At 38.7% G+C, this 17926-nt stretch overlaps 1 protein-coding gene across 3 annotated transcripts; it reads left to right on the top strand.

Moving 5' to 3' along the window:
- Positions 1-320: 320 nt before the first annotated feature.
- pex5 (peroxisomal biogenesis factor 5) lies at positions 321-16639 on the top strand. 3 transcript variants are annotated; one of them, XM_088084379.1, is made up of 17 exons: positions 321-535; positions 3527-3683; positions 3829-3867; positions 4019-4136; positions 4270-4416; positions 4650-4734; positions 6232-6322; positions 6606-6728; positions 8477-8590; positions 8945-9028; positions 10443-10562; positions 10758-10901; positions 11491-11561; positions 12584-12805; positions 12948-13113; positions 13201-13358; positions 15372-16639. In XM_088084379.1, the coding sequence occupies exons 2-17, from the start codon at positions 3570-3572 to the stop codon at positions 15616-15618; spliced, it is 2043 nt and encodes a 680-aa protein (XP_087940505.1). In that variant the 5' UTR covers positions 321-535; positions 3527-3569; the 3' UTR covers positions 15619-16639. The 3 variants fall into 3 exon arrangements, with proteins under 3 accessions (XP_087940505.1, XP_042345263.1, XP_042345264.1); XM_042489329.2 differs by lacking the exon at positions 8477-8590; XM_042489330.2 differs by lacking the exons at positions 6606-6728; positions 8477-8590 and having other exon boundaries at positions 322-535.
- The last annotated feature ends 1287 nt before the right edge of the window (positions 16640-17926 follow it).

Genomic DNA, 17926 nt, shown 5'->3' with positions numbered 1-17926 from the left:
TTTATGGTATATCATATTTGGTGCCAAGGCTATTTTATTTATATGTAATATCTGTTATAATTGAAAAAAAAATAAAGATTTTTTATTTTGTTTTTGTATTTTTTTAGTGTAGAAATTATACATCTTGCTGCGATTCTTTTTTTTTTTTTTGCCTTTGAGGATGGTGTTTTTCACCTGGAAACTACAGTCCTGATTTGTTGGACTTTGGTCTCCTGCGCAATTTGTATTTTACGTAAAATCCTTACGTTCCACTACGCTCTGCTTTGTTTTAACCGTCGACAAATCCTTACGTAAAACCATTTGAGAATACAATTCCACCGTAACGTTACGAGCCACTCTAACCGATCGGTGAGGGGTTTTGTGGGTCATGGAGGAGGAAGGTAAATAAAAGAGCGGCGCTAATAACACACAGCAGCTGGTTTCAGACGGTTACCGGGAGGTTTGTCACTGCGGCGGCTTCTGTTTGTGATACGGGCGGAGAGGACACACCGGAGAGGAGGGACTGTCGGCCGGGCTTCAGCAGCAGCTGTCTGCGGTGAGATGAACATCATGCTACCCGTCTGTTCATGCCTCTCCGGCCGCTTACAACCGCAGTGATAACCGGCCCTACGGCAGATAGCTAGCACCGTTAGCTAACGTTAGCTACACTCGCTATTGTTAAAACACAAAACGGACGGTTAACTCTTTAATTTTTTTAGCTTTATGTGCTTCTTAATGAGCAGCATGTTAGCTACATTAGAGGAGACACATTGAGTAACGTTCACTGAGCTAACGTTGCTCTTTCTTAGCTACAGTTAGCATTGAGGAAAACAATGCTACACTGCTCCCAGTCAGTTAACTGGTCTGACACATGACAGCACCTGAATGCTGCAGCTGCTCTCACGTGTCCATTGTTAGATATTTTACCAATACTGAATTCATATTCACGCATAAAGGAGAAATAAGTATGCATTTGTAGTACAAAAGCACTCTTTCCTCCACTGCTAACGCACATAGTAAGGGAGCAGGTAAACAGGTGTCACAGGGTCATTATCTGTGATAGTGAGTGTATAAATATCTCATCTAATCCTCTTTATTTGACCCTAATCATCATGCAGTGCAGCAGCTGTTTGAATCAGTAGGAATAAAATGTTCTTAAAATTAAGAGTGAGGGACAGTCAATCTGTAGAGTGCACTGTTTTGTAGGGTTTGGCAATATATTGATATTATATCAATATTGTATTATGATACTAGATATCATCCCAGATGTTGGATATTGCAATATTGTGTTGTCCTTTCCTGGTTTTAAAGGCTGCATTACAATAAAATGATGTCATTTTTTATACTAAAGGAGATAGATATAATATGACTGCAATGATTTGTAGTTGACTGTTAAATTAATCAGCAACTGATTTGACAATCCATCAGTTAGTTTAAGTAATTTTTTACGAAAAAAAAAAAGTCAAAATTCTCTGATTCCAGCTGTGAGTATTTTCTGTTTTCTTTACTCCGCTATGGCAGTAAACTGAATATTTTTGGGTTGTGGACAAAACATTTTTCCCCATTTTTTTTTAACCAAACAACCAATCAATTAATCAAGAAAAAAAATGGACAATGAACCATTAGTTGCAGCCCTACACTTTACTCACTTAGTCATTATATACACATTACTGATGATTATGTATCAAAAATCTCCTTTTCTAAATATTGTGTGATAGCAAGGCAAGCCCTCAATATTGTTGCAATACAGATATCGAAAGGTATTTGGCAAAAATTATTGTGATAGTGACTTTCTCCATATCGCCCAGCCGTACTGTCTTGTGTTATATTTTCTTAAATGTCTAAAGTTGAACAACACTACAATAGACATAGAATATAGCAGAGTAGAGTAGACAGAGAATTAAGTTTCTATTCCTGACACCTATTATGGAAATTGTATCTGTTACGCATCCCTCCAGGGGGGATAGAGAAGTTGAGTAGGCCAGCACCTATAGCAGTTTGTCAGCTGCTCATCCTGGATATAGGTCAGTGAGTTGAGCTGCAGGGTTTTCTCTTGGACCTCATGTTGTTGTCAGGGTTTGCATACAGGGGCTGAATCATCATCTTAAGTATTGTTTCCTGTGTAATTGTTTTGCACTTGGGGGACCAGCTGAGTGATCGGCAGAAAAATAAGGACCGTGTAGAGCTTAATAAAAACATACTGATATATATATATATATACATATATATATATATATATATATATATATATTTCATTAAACTCTTTCTGCAAAATAAACCAAAACGGTGACAAAAAAGGGATATAATTGATGCAAAAATGAGAATAAACATGAAACAAAAATTAAATCATACTCACTAACCTAAAAAAGAAATCAGGAGTGAGTAAAAATTTTTTATAAGGAATACATTTTGTTGTCGTCATAGACTTTATGACGACAACAAAACTTTTCTTTTGTGATTAGTGACAGTGAACAGCAGAATGACTGCAGTAAACATTAACAATGAGAGAAAGCAAACACAGCTGGTACCGGTGTATTGTTGCTGGACAAAATAGGAAACAGTTTAAAACATTCAGAATTGATATGTAGCAATAAATCTGTGTTTTTGACAACACTAATGCAGACATCAAAATGTCAAGTAATTTGTTCATTACCTAACTTGAAAATCTAAGCGAATTTTTTTTTTTGGAGAAAATGTTGTCTAAACTAAAGTTAACAAGAACCCTTCATAAATAAAATAGTCTGAAATTGGCAATATTTCTATAATTTCATCAAAAAATAAGTAAACAAGATAACCAGAAATTCTTTGATAGGGACATATTTTGTGGCTCAGTTCCAAAGAAATATAATACCCAATATGATAGTTGTTGCTATCTATCTATCTATTGATCTATCTATCTAAGCTTCTTTCTCGTTGCAGAGGCTGAAATGAAATGCACTTTAAAGCTAAAATCCTCTGAACTTAGTGGACTAGACTGAGTGAAATATGCAGTGAATGCCTGTGCCTGCCGGGCCATCGTATCCACATTATTAATGGTTCACTCTACGCCAGGAAATGACACGGAAAACAGCAGATGGAGCTTGAATTTGCTTATGTGACTTGAGACTATCTGTGCAGAGTGGATAGTTGGACATGTAGAGTATTTAAAGTAGGCGAAAATCTGTGGAAGTTTTGTATCTTGCGTTTCGTTTTGGATTTTTGTTTTTTCTCAAGATGAAAACAAACCCTTTTATTTTGACAGGGTATTTCTACTGAGGTGACTTCATTGGTGCAGAAAGCTTCATTTTGATTTTGTATGATATGTAGTGAACTGCTGTCATATTATTCTGGGAATTAAAACTTTTGACGTCTAATTTACTTTTTTGATTTTCTTGAAGTTATCACACTATTATTGTGTGATAACATGCTGCGCTTCACTTTGACTGTGCATAATCTAAAAATATGATTCCATTAACTATATCGTACACTGTCTTTTTTTTTTTTTTTTTTTTTTGCAATTTGCCCCGAACACAAAATTAAGTAATTCATCTCCTCCTTCTCTCCTCAGCTCTCAGGTGGTCTGATTGGGTTTGCCTCAACCTTGTGTTGCCATGGCGATGCGGGAGTTGGTGGAGGCAGAATGTGGGGGAGCCAATCCCCTCATGAAGTTGACCGGCCACATGACCAAGGAAGGGGGGGCATGGCGACACCGCTCAACACCTACAGTGAGTAATTTGTACATAAACATTAGTAGAAATACTTTAATTTATCAGGGGAATAATTTCCTCCAAAGTGCACAGACTTCAGGCTGCTTGAAGACAGACACGGCACTAGCTCTTCTGTTACCTTTTTTTTCCCTTATTTTCTCAGATTCCCCCCGCTCCCATTGAAATTGCAACTGAAGAAGAGGTCAGCACTCATGTTCCTTCCCATATTTAGCATTTTGTGTTGACTATAATCCTGTAATCCTGGTGTGTAGCTCTGTGCATACTGGGTGCAGTTTCCTCATAGTCTTTTAAAAGAAAAGTATTGCTTTTTTTGTGTGTTTTTTTTGCTGCAGCTGGTGAATGAGTTCCTTCAGGCTCCCCCTCGTCCCCCACACACATTTGACATGGGTCAGCTGTTGGAGGAAATGCAGCAGATTGACCAGCAGAGCTACAGACAAGCTCCACAGAGAGGTATTTTTATTATAATTATGTTTTTCTTGTGTATTTTGCCTACTAATTTTAGGTATTTTCCCTTAGTTTTTATGTGGCGTCTTTTCACAAACTGTTTTCAGCATTTTAAGCGCCACATATTTCCATGTCACAGCTCCAGATGTGGCAGCGTTGGCCCTCTCTGGAGACTGGACGGCCGAGTTTCTCTCAGGTCCTGATGCTGCCTCCACACCGGGACTCATTGCTCTTGGTGATGCAGCAGATGCTGATTGGACGAAAGAATTTATCGCTGAGGCTGCAGGTAGCTTCGGTTTCTCCTTATTTATTTATTTTTTTCTTCTGTGTTTCACTCTGGAAACACGTTTTGCTTAATGAACACTTAATCTTTCTGAAGTCATCATCATTCTGTCTCATGTCAGAAATATTACCTGACATCAGAGCAAACTTGCCTTGGATCAATCCTTTGATTTTTTGCATTGTATGTACTTTTTAAAATCTGCTGTGTTTTTCCTTTTTTTTTTTTTTTTGCTCCAGATCCTGGACGCTGGGCAGAGGAGTATCTGGAGCAGTCGGAGGAGAAGTTGTGGCTTGGAGACCTGGGAGACAAGGAGAATGAATGGTTAGAACGGGGGATGGGGATGTGGAAAGACAGTTGTAAAAGTCTGCAGATGAGAAATGGCTTATGTATGTATTTAAATGGATGCTTTAGGCACACTGAGATAAATAAATGTGAAACAAAGGCAAGACAAAGACAATTAGAGGACAGGTAGACAAACGATAGCAAGACTGAACCTCGACAGTGTTTTTTGTCTGCTTGTTGAGTGGCTGTTGTATTTGAATTTCTCAGACTTAAAGCTTGTCAAGGCTTGTCCGTCGATGTTGAGCTCACGCGAACAAAAGCTCTGTCAAAGGCACACAAGCATCAGAACAATAAATGAAAGCTGATTTAACGAATATCAGAACAAATCATGAACATAGTGCACTGACCTCAGCAATGCAAAGTACAGCCTTCAGCCTGAAATGATGTGTTCCAGTCTTTATATGCATCATAAAATTGTCAATAACTCATTACAGTTTTACATTAGCGTTTTGTTGTTGTTAAAGGGATAGTTTGAAGAAGAGCTGTTTGAGGTTCTTATCCATTGTGTCAGTGTATTACATACTGTAGAAGTCTCAGTTTGGAGAAGTGGCAGAAGCACCAACACGGAAGCAAAGCAATGTACTGCTGTGGACAGGGGCTGCAGCAAAACGTACTTTAGCCACCAAAAATAATGCCACTTTAAAACATTTTTAACAGTTTAGGTGTACAATATATTGAGAGTATTTCCACCTTTTAGCCTTTACGTCAGACAGCCTGTTCTGTCGGGGAAGCTGTTAACGGCTGTTAACAGCTCATCAAAGCCACCAGACTTCTTTGACAAAAACAGTAATTTTGGATCGCTGAACATGGGAGCTTTTGTTCTACTACTGCCTTGATCAGTTATTAAAACCCCCTTTTTCACAAAAATGAGCATTAGTGAACCAGTAACAAAAACTGGCTACTAACTCCTCCTCAATGCTGATCAGAGCCAGAGTAGATAAACACTCATTTCATCAGGGCGTGAATGCCGATTGTAACCGTTTTCATCACATTAAAAAGTCAGATGTTAGCAGGTGTTGTGCACAGGAAAAAGGGGTTTACATTTGTGTTATCGTGCGACTTTGGTGAATCCGAATGTCACACAATAACACAAACAAAATAACGATGGAGGCAGTGGTAGCTCAGCAGCTCCTGTGTTCAGCGATGTTAGATCACTGTTTCTCTCAGTGGAGTCTGGCTTTAAAGAGAGCGATATTACTTCAGGTCCCCATCAGAAGTTGCTGTCTGATGGTAAAGCAGTAAAAATACTCTAAACGTAGCGTACACTTGAACATATATTGATTTTTTTAGGTGGGTTAAATCAGTTTTGTTGCAGACCCCTCCACTGCAGAACATTGCTAAGCTTCCCTGTTGAACTCTCACCTCCAGTCTGGGTGCGTGGCGACAAACATCTACTGAATGTAGTACACTGACTATAGATAAGTACCTCATAAAACCTGACCTTAAACGGTCTGAACTGTCCCTTTAATGTGACAGGACGAAGGAGTATCAGCCAGGGGAGGAGCTGAGACAAACAGCCAATGAGCTCGTTTCAAAGGTGGACGACCCCAAGTTACAAAACACTGAGGTGAGCAGTGTGTTCACGGCCATGTCAGTCATTTATCCTCTCTCACCATATCCTCTCTCTTTTTCTTTGACATATTTGTAGAGTAGTTTCATGGGAGCGTGGTGCATCTGTTATGTCAATGATTTAAGTTTCATTGTCGTTTTTCAATGTTGTTTATTTAAGTTTGGAAAGAAGGTTATTTGGTTTAGAAAGAAACTAGCAGTGTATTAGTATGAATCTTAACAATTAGTAATGGTGAAATGCTTTTTTTGTTGTGATTTTTTTTTTTTTCGTTGTTGTGTAGTTCCTGCGATTCATTAGGCAGATTGGCGAGGGCAGTGTGACAGTGGAGAGCAGAACAGACAAACAGCTCACAGATAAAGCTCAGGCCGCGGAGGCTCAGAACTGGGCCTCCAACCTCAACCAGGTACGAGTCGCTGCCCACTGAGGAGGGGATGGTTGCAAGTGGGGGAACACATTGGTTCACTTTTGCACAGTATAGACTATGCTTTGTGACTCATCACCCCAGTATCTGAAGCAGAGTAATATTTTCCACTAATGTAACCAAAAGCAGCCGCTGCACTGACTGTAATATGAAGCTCGAAGCTGCGCAGCATTGCAGATGGAATTTGTTCAGCAGTGAGAGGAGTCTCATGACTATCTGCTTCTCTTGTTATGCATTTACTGCTTCAGTCAAGCTGTGGTTATTCCCTCCTTGACTCAGTTTATCTTCAGTTCTTGATTTTACCAAAAGGAAGCACTTAGACTTCATTCTGTTCAGCCGGAAAAAAGGCTAAAGCCAGATTTTGGATTTTAACCAGATTATTCCCAGAAATCACAATAACATTGAGTCCATTTCTGCCAAGAAAAGAAAATACTGTTAAAAGTTAGATATGAAAACAATTTAAAATACTCACAGTCAGCAGTATGATATAATTATCCCAAATAATACGATTTTAAAAAAGTCAAAATAATAAGATAATTAAAGTCCAGATTTAGAATTCAGATTTTTATAATGCTGTTTAAAATCTTATTTTAAATGAAATTTTTTTTATGTGGAGATGGTAAGACTCTTTAGAAAACATATTTTTGGGGCATTTTTGCCTTTTTTAAATTTATGGGATATATGGGATACACACTGGGATGACGAGGTCTCCCCATAACTCTACATTTTTGAGTTGATTGGTCAAAATTTTGACGTACTTCCTTATAATTTTGGTTTACCAGCACTGTTATTTTATCATGCCTAAATTTTCATCTTTTTGTTTTTGTTCTTGGCTGAAATGGACTTCCATGTTTTACTGTGCATGTGAAGCTTTTAGTCCTGTTTATGATGAATATCTGTTTACCATGGCTCCATTGTATGAAGCCGCTAAAGTCCTAACAGGAATTTAAAAAAAAATGTTTAAATCTTGTGCACACAAGATAATGAACTTGGTCCTGCAAGACAAACAATTTCAACTTTTGGGACTTTAAGGGCTCCATATTATTTTACTTAAAGTGGAAATAGACAAGTTTTTTGTTTTAACTTTTTATTATGAAGTACATGTTGATTGCGCAATGTAATGGCTACAGAATAACCACATCATCGACATTGAGTTTGGGTATCTATAAGCCTCACTTTCACTCTGCAGATCTATCTGCTAACACGTACCATCTCCCAGGAAAATGGAGGCTCAACTCAAACGAGAGGGAAGCGCTTTTATTTTCTCTGCTCGCTATGGGTAGCTATCCCAAAGAGCTATCCCAAAGAGTTACCAAAGAGTGTCAGGGTAAAGTCTTTGCACTTACTATCCGCAGTTGTGGGAATGGCGGAGTCGGAACAACTGAAGTAATTGGAAACTTTGGTAGCTGCTTTGCTCTGAGGAAAACGTAAAGCTATCTGGTTGTCTTTTAAACAGCGGCGCCAACAATAACACCACTTGGAGGGAAAAGTTGTCTGTTTCCACTTTGATTGCCATCTAACTCTGACATGTACTTTTCCCCATTTTTTGACCTGCCTCCGAACTCTCGGCTTGCCATTCCCTCAATTAACAACCACCGCTCATCTATTCCTCCTACTACTTAAAATTACTCCTCCCACCCCACAAAAAAAACCTCCTCACCAACTGCTCCCTCCTCCTCAAAACATTGCCCCCATTCCCCACCGCCACCCCTCCTCGCCTCCCGCCATAGTTCCTGACGGAGACGGGGGGAGGGACTCTTCCCTTGGAACCCCCAGAGAGGAATGAGAAGATTGAGAAAGTTAAAGCTAAACAAGCAGAGCAGTGGGCCAAAGTCGTCAGGCAGGTAGGACCTCGGTGGTCGTGGCAGCGATAGGTTTTTTAGTTTTAGCTGCAGTTATTGCCATATTTATTTTTGATTATTTGTTATTTGTTTTTTTCTGATACATAGACAGTAAGATACAGTCAGCATTTCTTTATTTTGTCCCTGCTGAGTGATATTTTTTTAAGAGTTAATTCGAGATTACTCTAAGAAAAGAGAAAATTAGCCGTTTCTATGTTGTTTCTTCTTTCACCTCCTTCCATCACTTCCCTCTATATTTTTCCTTCTTTAATCCGTCCTCAGCGCTAATAACATTTTTTTATAGCCAGCAAGTGCTGACTCTGGTCAACCATTGTTATTGCTCCTCCTGCTCTTCAGGTGTCAGAGGACTCAGCTGAAGCCTGGGTAGATGAGTTCGCCACATCAGGACCAGATTTCCAGCAAGCTAAGGCAGCAGTGGAGGTAAGACCAGGATCCGTCACTGCGTTTCCATCCACCTGTTGGAGAAAAAAAAACAAACCTGAGAGGAAACGCCCCAAAGTTTTGAAAAAAATCTGGAAATGTAAAAAAAATAAAATTTACATTTGGGGAAGAAGGAAAGTGTGTATTAATAAAAGGTATGTGTGACTAAGTGCAATGGGGACAGATTCAGAGAATAAATGATGGCGTATAGTCATGATGTTCCTTCATTGCATCGGCCACTGCAAACTCTCCTCGTCGTTTCCGGATGGCTTTTAACACTTCTTTACGCACACAAGGCTTTTACCAGAACTCTTCCAAGAGCACAGTATTGCGAAATTAGTTGTTCCGAACTCTTTCTTTCTATTGTCCAGAGTGCTCTCTGTTATTATTCCCCATGGATGTAGTCAGAGGCCTGGATACAGTGTTGGGGGTGGGACGGTGGTCATTCCTATGAAAGTTGCTAAATGGTGTATGAAGCCAAAAAAGCTCTATTTATAAAATTACTGAGATGATTTATGCTGCTTCTGCCTCATAATGTTTATAGAGCAAGCGCCTTAGAGACTTCTGCCAGCCGAGCCGGCTACTTCCAGTTAGGCTAAGAAAAGATCAATTTTGTTGCTACGAAAGAAAACTTGTGTCGGGGAAACAAGTGTAAGACACAGCTGCATGATATTCAGTACATGACAATACATTTACCAAAGAGCAAACACTATACAGCGGACAGCAAAGTATCACATGACTTGGACCCAAAAAACTAAGGCAAAATATTGCACATACCCTATAAATTTCCCATACGATAAAGCCAAAAAAGAGATCATAATTAGCGCTTCACTATCTTGAATGGGTGAAAATGATTTATTCACTGATTTACAGACATCTCTCTCAATGTAAGTCAATGGGGAAAAAGTATTTTTAGGCCCAACAGCATCATGTGATAGACTCATGAGTTGTATAAAATTGGCTTCAAAGGCCGGCACACTTTCTGGGGGCCTGGTATGGATCCATTGTTTTCTTTTGTTTGAGATTTTACTGGTGCTCTTTTAATAATGTCATCTCTTTGCACCCTCCTCTGCAGTGGCACCTGACTGGAGAATTAGTGCCACCTACTGCTTACCAAACAACTCACAGCATTGGCATAACAGTAGTGGATGGAAAAGCACCTAAACTTGCATTTTCTTTCCGCGATTTTCTGAAAATCCTGTAAGATTTTAATTAGGAGCCCTGGTAATAAAGAGGTTAAAGCAAACTGTGTCCACACACAAACCACTGTCGTTCTCTTTTGACTACTACAGAACACCACCAACACGCTATTGTCTGTTTCTTGGAAAAATAAAGGTCAAAGTGGATGTGAAACAGGATGATACATGATGTGTGAGGAGACTAAAGTATTGATGTGTATCTGTCATTTTGTCAGAGCGATGTGGATTTCTGGGAGAAGCTGCAGCAGGAGTGGGAGGAGATGGCGAAGAGGGACGCAGAGAGCCACCCCTGGCTGTCTGACTTCGATCAGCTACTCAGCACTTCTTATGACAAGGTACCTGTCAACCTCTTCAGAGCCAGATGAGAAATACTATCTGCTCGCATGCTTGAGGATTTCAGCAGTTTTGCACATACAGCTCCACTAAATGACCTGCAGTGTGTTGCTGCTTTTCCTTTCCACCTGATTCTGCATTATCCTTTGTTAGAGCACTACACATACAAGACCGTAAACTCTGTGTGTTTGTCCCAGGGGTATCAGTTTGAAGACGACAACCCATACTTATCCCACCCGGACCCTTTGTCAGAAGGCGTGAAGAGGATGGAGGCAGGAGACATCCCCGGTGCTGTGCGCTTCTTTGAAAGTGCTGTTCAGAGAGAACCAGACAACCAGCTGGTGAGTCTCCTGCAGGCTGTGGCTTCATTTGCATTTTTCAGTCTCAAATGCTTTGATCACCCTCTTGGTAATACATGTGAAAAGATTCCAAAAAGTGTCCTTTCATGTAATTTTACTCAGGTTTTTGTAGTTTACAGTTTATTTCTTTCACATAATACAAAGCACGATGGGGATAAAACATATAAAAAGTGCACGTTAGGGTCTAGTAGAAACCTTTACTGGCTTATATGAAAAGCACACCCAGAAAACACATAAATAGTAAAATACAAGCAATCAAAACATCAATACATTTAGTTGTTAAAAATTCAAAATCTCACACTATAAGTATAGGGTTTGAAAACATGAAAGTGCAGAAAAAAGTCGGTTCGTAGAGGGATCATTCTTGATTTTTTTGACAGCAGAGCTTTTCGACTCTTTTTGTGCACAGACAATGACGCCGAAGAATCCAGTAAATGAACATTTTAATTCCATAAGACAACTTCACGATATTTGATTGAAAACTGACCACAGGAAGTGTTATACTAAGGAACGTGAAGATCTGAGCCTGTGATGTTATGGCAAGTGTTCATGTCGTCTCTTTAATTTGCAGGCTTGGCAATATCTGGGAACCTGTCAGGCAGAGAACGAGCAAGAGTTTGCTGCCATCAGCGCCCTCCGCAGGTCAGAAAGCAGAATTGCAACATGCTTCAATTAAAAGTCACGTCTGATGCAAAGCAGAAACTGTATCTAGAAACACTCGGAAGCAACATTTAAGTAGTGCATCTGACTTGGCTGGGCAATTACATTTCACCTATTTTCACCATAGACTGTTTGGGAATTGTAAATATTAATATTTTCATGGTACTTTTGTATAATGGAATTAGTCCTGATTGTCACTTCATGTTACATTTTAATAATAAGCTTAATGACTGTAGGCTCAAGCAGCTTTTCTACTTCCTCTATTGAGTAAACGTCCATGACAAATTTCAAAAAGTTGCTTAAAATCTAAGCAAGCCTAAAAGAGGAAATATGTCCCATCCTGTTACCTTATTACACTGAGTGTATAGACAACTGTAGTAGCCACTATTTCCATTTTACTGTCTTTACATGAGTTCAGCTAAAGATTTAACACAGTGCTGCCCAAAGTTGGCCGGCCATAAATTTAAACTAGGCAATTCAAATTTTTAAAGATTTAAGATTTTTAAAATAAATTATAATATAAGTTGCGGTTTATGCTGTTTTATTTTGATGAGTTAAAAATGTTCTCTAAATATGTAGGGTCCTTATATTTAATTAATTTAATGATTATTTTTCATAATCTGAGCATGGCGGGCAGAGTGATACTAATGCAATACAATGCAAATAAAGTACGAAAAAATGAAGAGGCAAAGACAGTGGCACACGGACAAATGGCATTTTAGTTAAGGAAACTTTGGATCCTAGTATTATTTCGCATCTTTACAATACTGTACAATAGGTGTTTGGTTTTGGTTCAGTGACCCACTCTTAAGTTTTAACTTTGGCCCTTCTCAGGAAAAAGTTTAGGCATCTCTGATCTAATACAGAAATGTTATTGTCAAATTTAAACCCATTAATCGAGTATTTTTTTCAGTTTCATTTGCTTTTTTGACTAAAAATGATTCTTTGTGTAATGACAATGTGAAATTATTCCCTCTGACTTTTTTCCTCTCTTCTGTCATTAGATGTATAGAGCTGAAGAACGACAACCTGACTGCTCTGATGGCGCTGGCCGTCAGTTTCACCAACGAATCGCTGCACAGGCAGGCCTGTGAAACTCTTCGCGACTGGCTAAAGCACAATCCAAAATACCGCTCTGTGTGGGAGCAGAATGAAGGTGAACGCCAAAAGGATGGTGCCAGAGAAAGGGAGAAGGAGAGGGAGAGGTTCGGGTCTCTGCTTCCAGAGTGAGTACCTCACACACACACACACACACACACGTGTTGATGATTTCACATTTAAAACTCAACATGCAGATCCACTAGTTCTAAAAGTTTTGTCGTATTTTATTAACCTCTTCGCCCCTTTCTTTTTGTTTTTTCTCCACAGGTCTTTGTTTACTGAGGTCCAGTCCCTGTACCTGCAGGCAGCAAACTCCGACCCTGCCCAGGTGGACCCCCAGCTGCAGTGTGGTCTGGGAGTTCTCTTCAACCTCAGCGGAGAGTACGACAAGGCGGTGGACTGTTTTAGTGCTGCTCTGTCTGTCACACCACAGGTACGTGTAAAAGCCTGTTTGAGATCCTAACTTCACACTGCGTGTCTGTTTCTGAGCTCACCCTGTTTTTCCTTCTGTCTCCACCAGGACTACCTGCTGTGGAACAAGTTGGGCGCCACACTCGCCAACGGAAGCCGCTCAGAGGAGGCCGTGGCCGCCTACAGGAGAGCTCTGGAGCTGCAGCCCGGTTTTGTCCGCAGTCGCTACAACTTGGGAATCAGCTGTGTCAACTTAGGAGCACACAGGTGAGGGGGGAAGTGTGGTTTGTGGATGTGTATTATGATTGAAAAAGAGTCATTTCAGCCAAAAATGTGTCAATTCTGACCTTTACAAGGGATGTTTTTTGGGTCACTTATAACTGCTTACTGTTACATTGGACTGATTCCCTGAATGATTTACTCTGACCACGACAAAAACACTGGTCAAATGTACGACAATACTCTGTGAAAATGTGAACGCACATTGATTAAAGAATAACTACGTGGCCCAGCATGCTAAAAAATAAAGGGAGGGTTGTTCCAAACATGAGCTAACATAAATATTTGGGTGAAAGGAACACTGAGCGTGCCCAAGGCAAGTTGTCAGACTAAAGGTTTCAAAGTGGGTTTGATTATTTGATAAAAGGTGCAGTTGTTTTGATCAAGCAGATCTTTGTACATGCTGCAACTGAGTGTTTAAGAAAAGACAGATTTTACAAAATCTCTTTGCTTTAGTAGAAACACTGTCATGTTTGGGTTCAAATTCAAAACCAGCCAATTATCTCTGTTACTTAATTTGACTTGATGGTGTTTTCTTGTTCTGTCTTGTATGATTTGACAACCAAACACACTCTGTCGCAATGCAGTCGCTTTTACTTCCACTAGATGGCAACAGCAGTTTTGCTGAACACACTCAGTTGCCAGTTTATTAGGTACGCTTAGCAGAAATAATGTATTTTAAACACCATGGTTATTAATAGAAATCATCTCAGAGAGGTGATGATTTAATTTTATTTTTTTGGTCATTTTGTGGTGCTGTAGAACTTTATAGCATTATACTAAAATATGGTATTTGTAATATTTTGTCCATTTATATATCAGAGGTTAGATTATTGGATTTTTATACATTTTTTATACATTTATCCAACTATTAGGGTCAGAGTAATGAGGAAAAATATTATTAATTGTGATAATTAAAGGTTATACATCTCTGCTCAAATGACCATTTATATTTATTACTTGTAAATATGTGAAGAAAACTTTATTTATCATGCATGCTTTCAGTGAACAAAGCATCCAAAAACAGAGAAAATCTTGATGAATTTCAGTAATAGGCAAATGTGTTTAATTACAGCAAAACTATATCAAAATATTAGTTTAAGTGCTCAGTGCTTCCCAGACAGATGGTCTGTTCCAGCAGGGAACTGAACTAAATATGAGACTTTTCTATGCTCTCTTCAAAGCCAGACTACATCTCGTCTTTGTCAGGCACAAACCTCGTATCTCCACATTTTAGTATTTTTCTTCTTTTTTTTCATAAATTAATATTATTGGTCTCCCTCTACATCTGTTGGTGAGTTTTACCATTTCCCAGCCAATGAAATGTATTTAAAAAAGCTTGCGACTAAGCCTCCTGTCTCCATAAGACACAGCGTTTTTTCTATTCCTGAAAAATAGCATTTTTGCAGAATGGAGGTTTACGCCCAACAGCAGAGATTTACAAAACCATTTTCACTGGCTGAATATGAGACCTGCTGGTTTAACTGCTGTCTTGATCGGTAGTTTGTTTGTGTGACTTTGGTGAATCCAAACTCTTTAAAACATCCAAATCATACAAAAACACGAAGTCCTGAACGGGTCAGTGGTAGACCAGCAGCTCCTGTGTTCAGAGAGGTAAAATGCTGTTTTTATCGATGGAGTCTGATGTTGAAGAGAGCAAAGATAAGTTTCACTTTTCAGAGAGGGCTCTCTGTTTGGGAAGAATACGACTTGTTAACTGAGACTTAAATTATACTTTGCGTGTGGTGTGAGAGTTTGTAAACAGATGTTTTGATATAGTTTTGCTGTTGTTAAAAGCGGACTCACACGACTTCAATTCATCAAGAATTTTACTCACATTTGGATTCTTCAGTCAGCAGTCATGCGAGAAAAACAACGAAAACAATCAAGGTAACACAAGGTGAACAACTGAAATACAAATGGTCATTTTCGGGAGTGAAGTATTCCTTTAATATCATAAACTCTGTCTAAAATGAACTGTTTCCTCACCTGTATCCTCAGAGAGGCAGTGGAGCATTTCCTCGAAGCTCTGTCTCTACAGCGCCAGGCCGCCGGGGACGGAGCGAGAGCTGCGAGGGGGCCCGGAGGTGCTGCAGCCACCATGATGTCGGACAACATCTGGTCCACCCTGCGTATGGCTCTCAGCATGATGGGAGAGAGCCCTCTGTACGCTGCCGCCGACCGCCGGGACTTGGACACGTTGCTGGCTCACTTCTGCCAGAGAGAGGTGGAGGGCGGGACTGAATGAAGGCCAGCCGGGGGAGGACGTGTTGAGTGTGAGTGTTTTTTGCTGGGAGGTGAATGTTTGGGGGACTGAATGAAGCGGAGAGGAATCGGAGCAGTAACGGTTACAGAGAATCCGAGGAGGACACTGTGAATTATCCACCATCCTACAGAGATCATCGTGAGGTCATGTGCGTTTGAATGACTTCTATCAGTTATGGCAGTATTAGTCTCTACCGGACAAAAGCGGCCGGCAGCAACACAGTCCCAGTACTGTATTTTACATGTTTGACAGTCCTCACATTTCCTCTGTTGATCTAGAGATCATTGATAATGTCACTGTTGTTGTTGATTTAAAATGTGTTCTCGATGAAGAAAGTAAAAGATGATGAATGCGAGGTTGACGGTTTACCACGACGCTCAGTGCTCTCACAGTCTTTCCTCACAGCAGGTTGTTGGCTGAGCTGTATACTCACAATGGTTATGTAGATTAAAGGTACAATATCCCGTGACATTGAAAGAGTACTGCTTTTTATCAAAAGTGCTCTCAAGAGATGGATAAGGCCGGTCCAGAGTACAAACAGTAATCAGAAGTGCTACAGCAGCTAGTTTTCCTTTTTTTTTTATATATTTACTTTATTTAATTTTTTAGTTATCAATTATCAGCCAGGATGATGAACTGACAACCAGCGGGACTGTTACTGTTATGATTAAGTGCGTGCATGTGTACAGTACGTGCGAGTGTGTGTGTGTGTGTGTGTGTGTGTGTGTGTGTGTGTGTGTTTTGGGTCAGGTGGGGGAATTAATCGTGAGGATAAGATCATATAATTGTAATATCATTGAAAATGATTTCTCTGGGCTCCTCCCTTCTCTTGCTCTTTTTCATATTGCTCTTGTAAAACAATTTGCTTCGTTGTAAAATAATGCTATATGCCATATTGTGTATTGTAACATAATTGTTGCACTATAATTGTGTTCAGGCTAGTTGTATCCTGACTGCAATGTTTAATATTATATTCAGCAATAAAGCTTTGATTCCAAACATCTGTTCATGGATTTTTGTTGTTTTTTTATCTTAATGAACAAAATGGAAACTGATGAAAACTAAACAAATGTAAATCTTCATTATTTCATGAATAACATCACTAATACAGGAAAATAGATGTGTTTAAGTATTCATATTGTAGTTTTACTTACAGCTGTAAAGTTTTTGGTTTTTTTTTACTTATGAATGAAATAATAAACCTGTTTACCTTCATTCTTTTTAGTTAGTATGTCAGTTTATATCTTGCACATTGAGTGTGCTGCAGTATGATTTGAAGAGTTTAATTAGTATAAATGCTTATTTTAAATGACTCTACTTCCTGTGGCTGCTCTGTGGGTTGGAGAATCATCTTCATGTAAGTGATCACAAAATGTACATTGTAAATCTAGGAAATAAGAAACAAATTCAGTGTGAGATGAAATACGATAGGTAACAAAAAAGCTAAATTTAAATGCTTTTTTTACCATTACAATATTGTCATTTTGAAATTCAATATTCAGTTATTTTATCCATTCAAGACAGAATACAGGACTAGACTTATGACTTCATTCAGTCTTTAATTATATTTATTTATTTTTAAATGTAATCAATCAATTTATATTAGATTTTGAAAATGTTTTACATTTAGACCTAAAAACTTTATAGTCAAATGATTCTGATGGCACATTCCAGCCTAAATATTTAACTACATTTCTGTTTAAAATAAAGAAATAAATTATATATTTTTCAATATTCAAACATTTCCACAAACAATTAAAAAATGTATATGGCCCCGTACTTCCTGTGCTGCACCTCTTTAAAATGTTGTATTCTCCTTTATTTTATGCTATTTATACACTCTATTTTTAGCTTTATTTTCATTAATAGAATCTCAATGGGTTTTATTTTCCATCTTATGATGCATTTAAATTTTCCCTTTTTTTATCCTGTTTTTACTAGTATTATCAAGTGGGTTTTATCCACGTGAATATGCACTCTATGTATTCTACTCTGATCTTGTTTTATTTTTACATGCAGGTTTTATTTATATTTTTCATTATGTCTTTATGTCTTCTATGTTGCATGCCATTTCTTTGTTGTAAAGCATGTTGGGCTGCATTTCTTGTATGAAAGGTGTTATACAAATTAAGTTTATTATTATTATTATTATTATTATTATTATTACTTTTCCTATTTTCCTAACTATTCCTCTTTACTAAAAATGTATCGCTTCACTAAGTCTGATATTTCCTTTAGGCAGTTTGATTGTGAAGCGTGATGGAGAAGCATGTTGAAGGAGAACTGCTCC

Source organism: Plectropomus leopardus, chromosome 11 (assembly GCF_026936395.1).
Source record: "Plectropomus leopardus strain MGB_pleo_1.0 chromosome 11, ASM2693639v1, whole genome shotgun sequence".
NCBI classification, from domain to species: Eukaryota; Metazoa; Chordata; class Actinopteri; order Perciformes; family Serranidae; genus Plectropomus; species Plectropomus leopardus.
The sequence above is the reverse complement of the archived record's forward strand: the minus strand, read 5'-3'. Positions and strand labels throughout refer to the sequence as shown.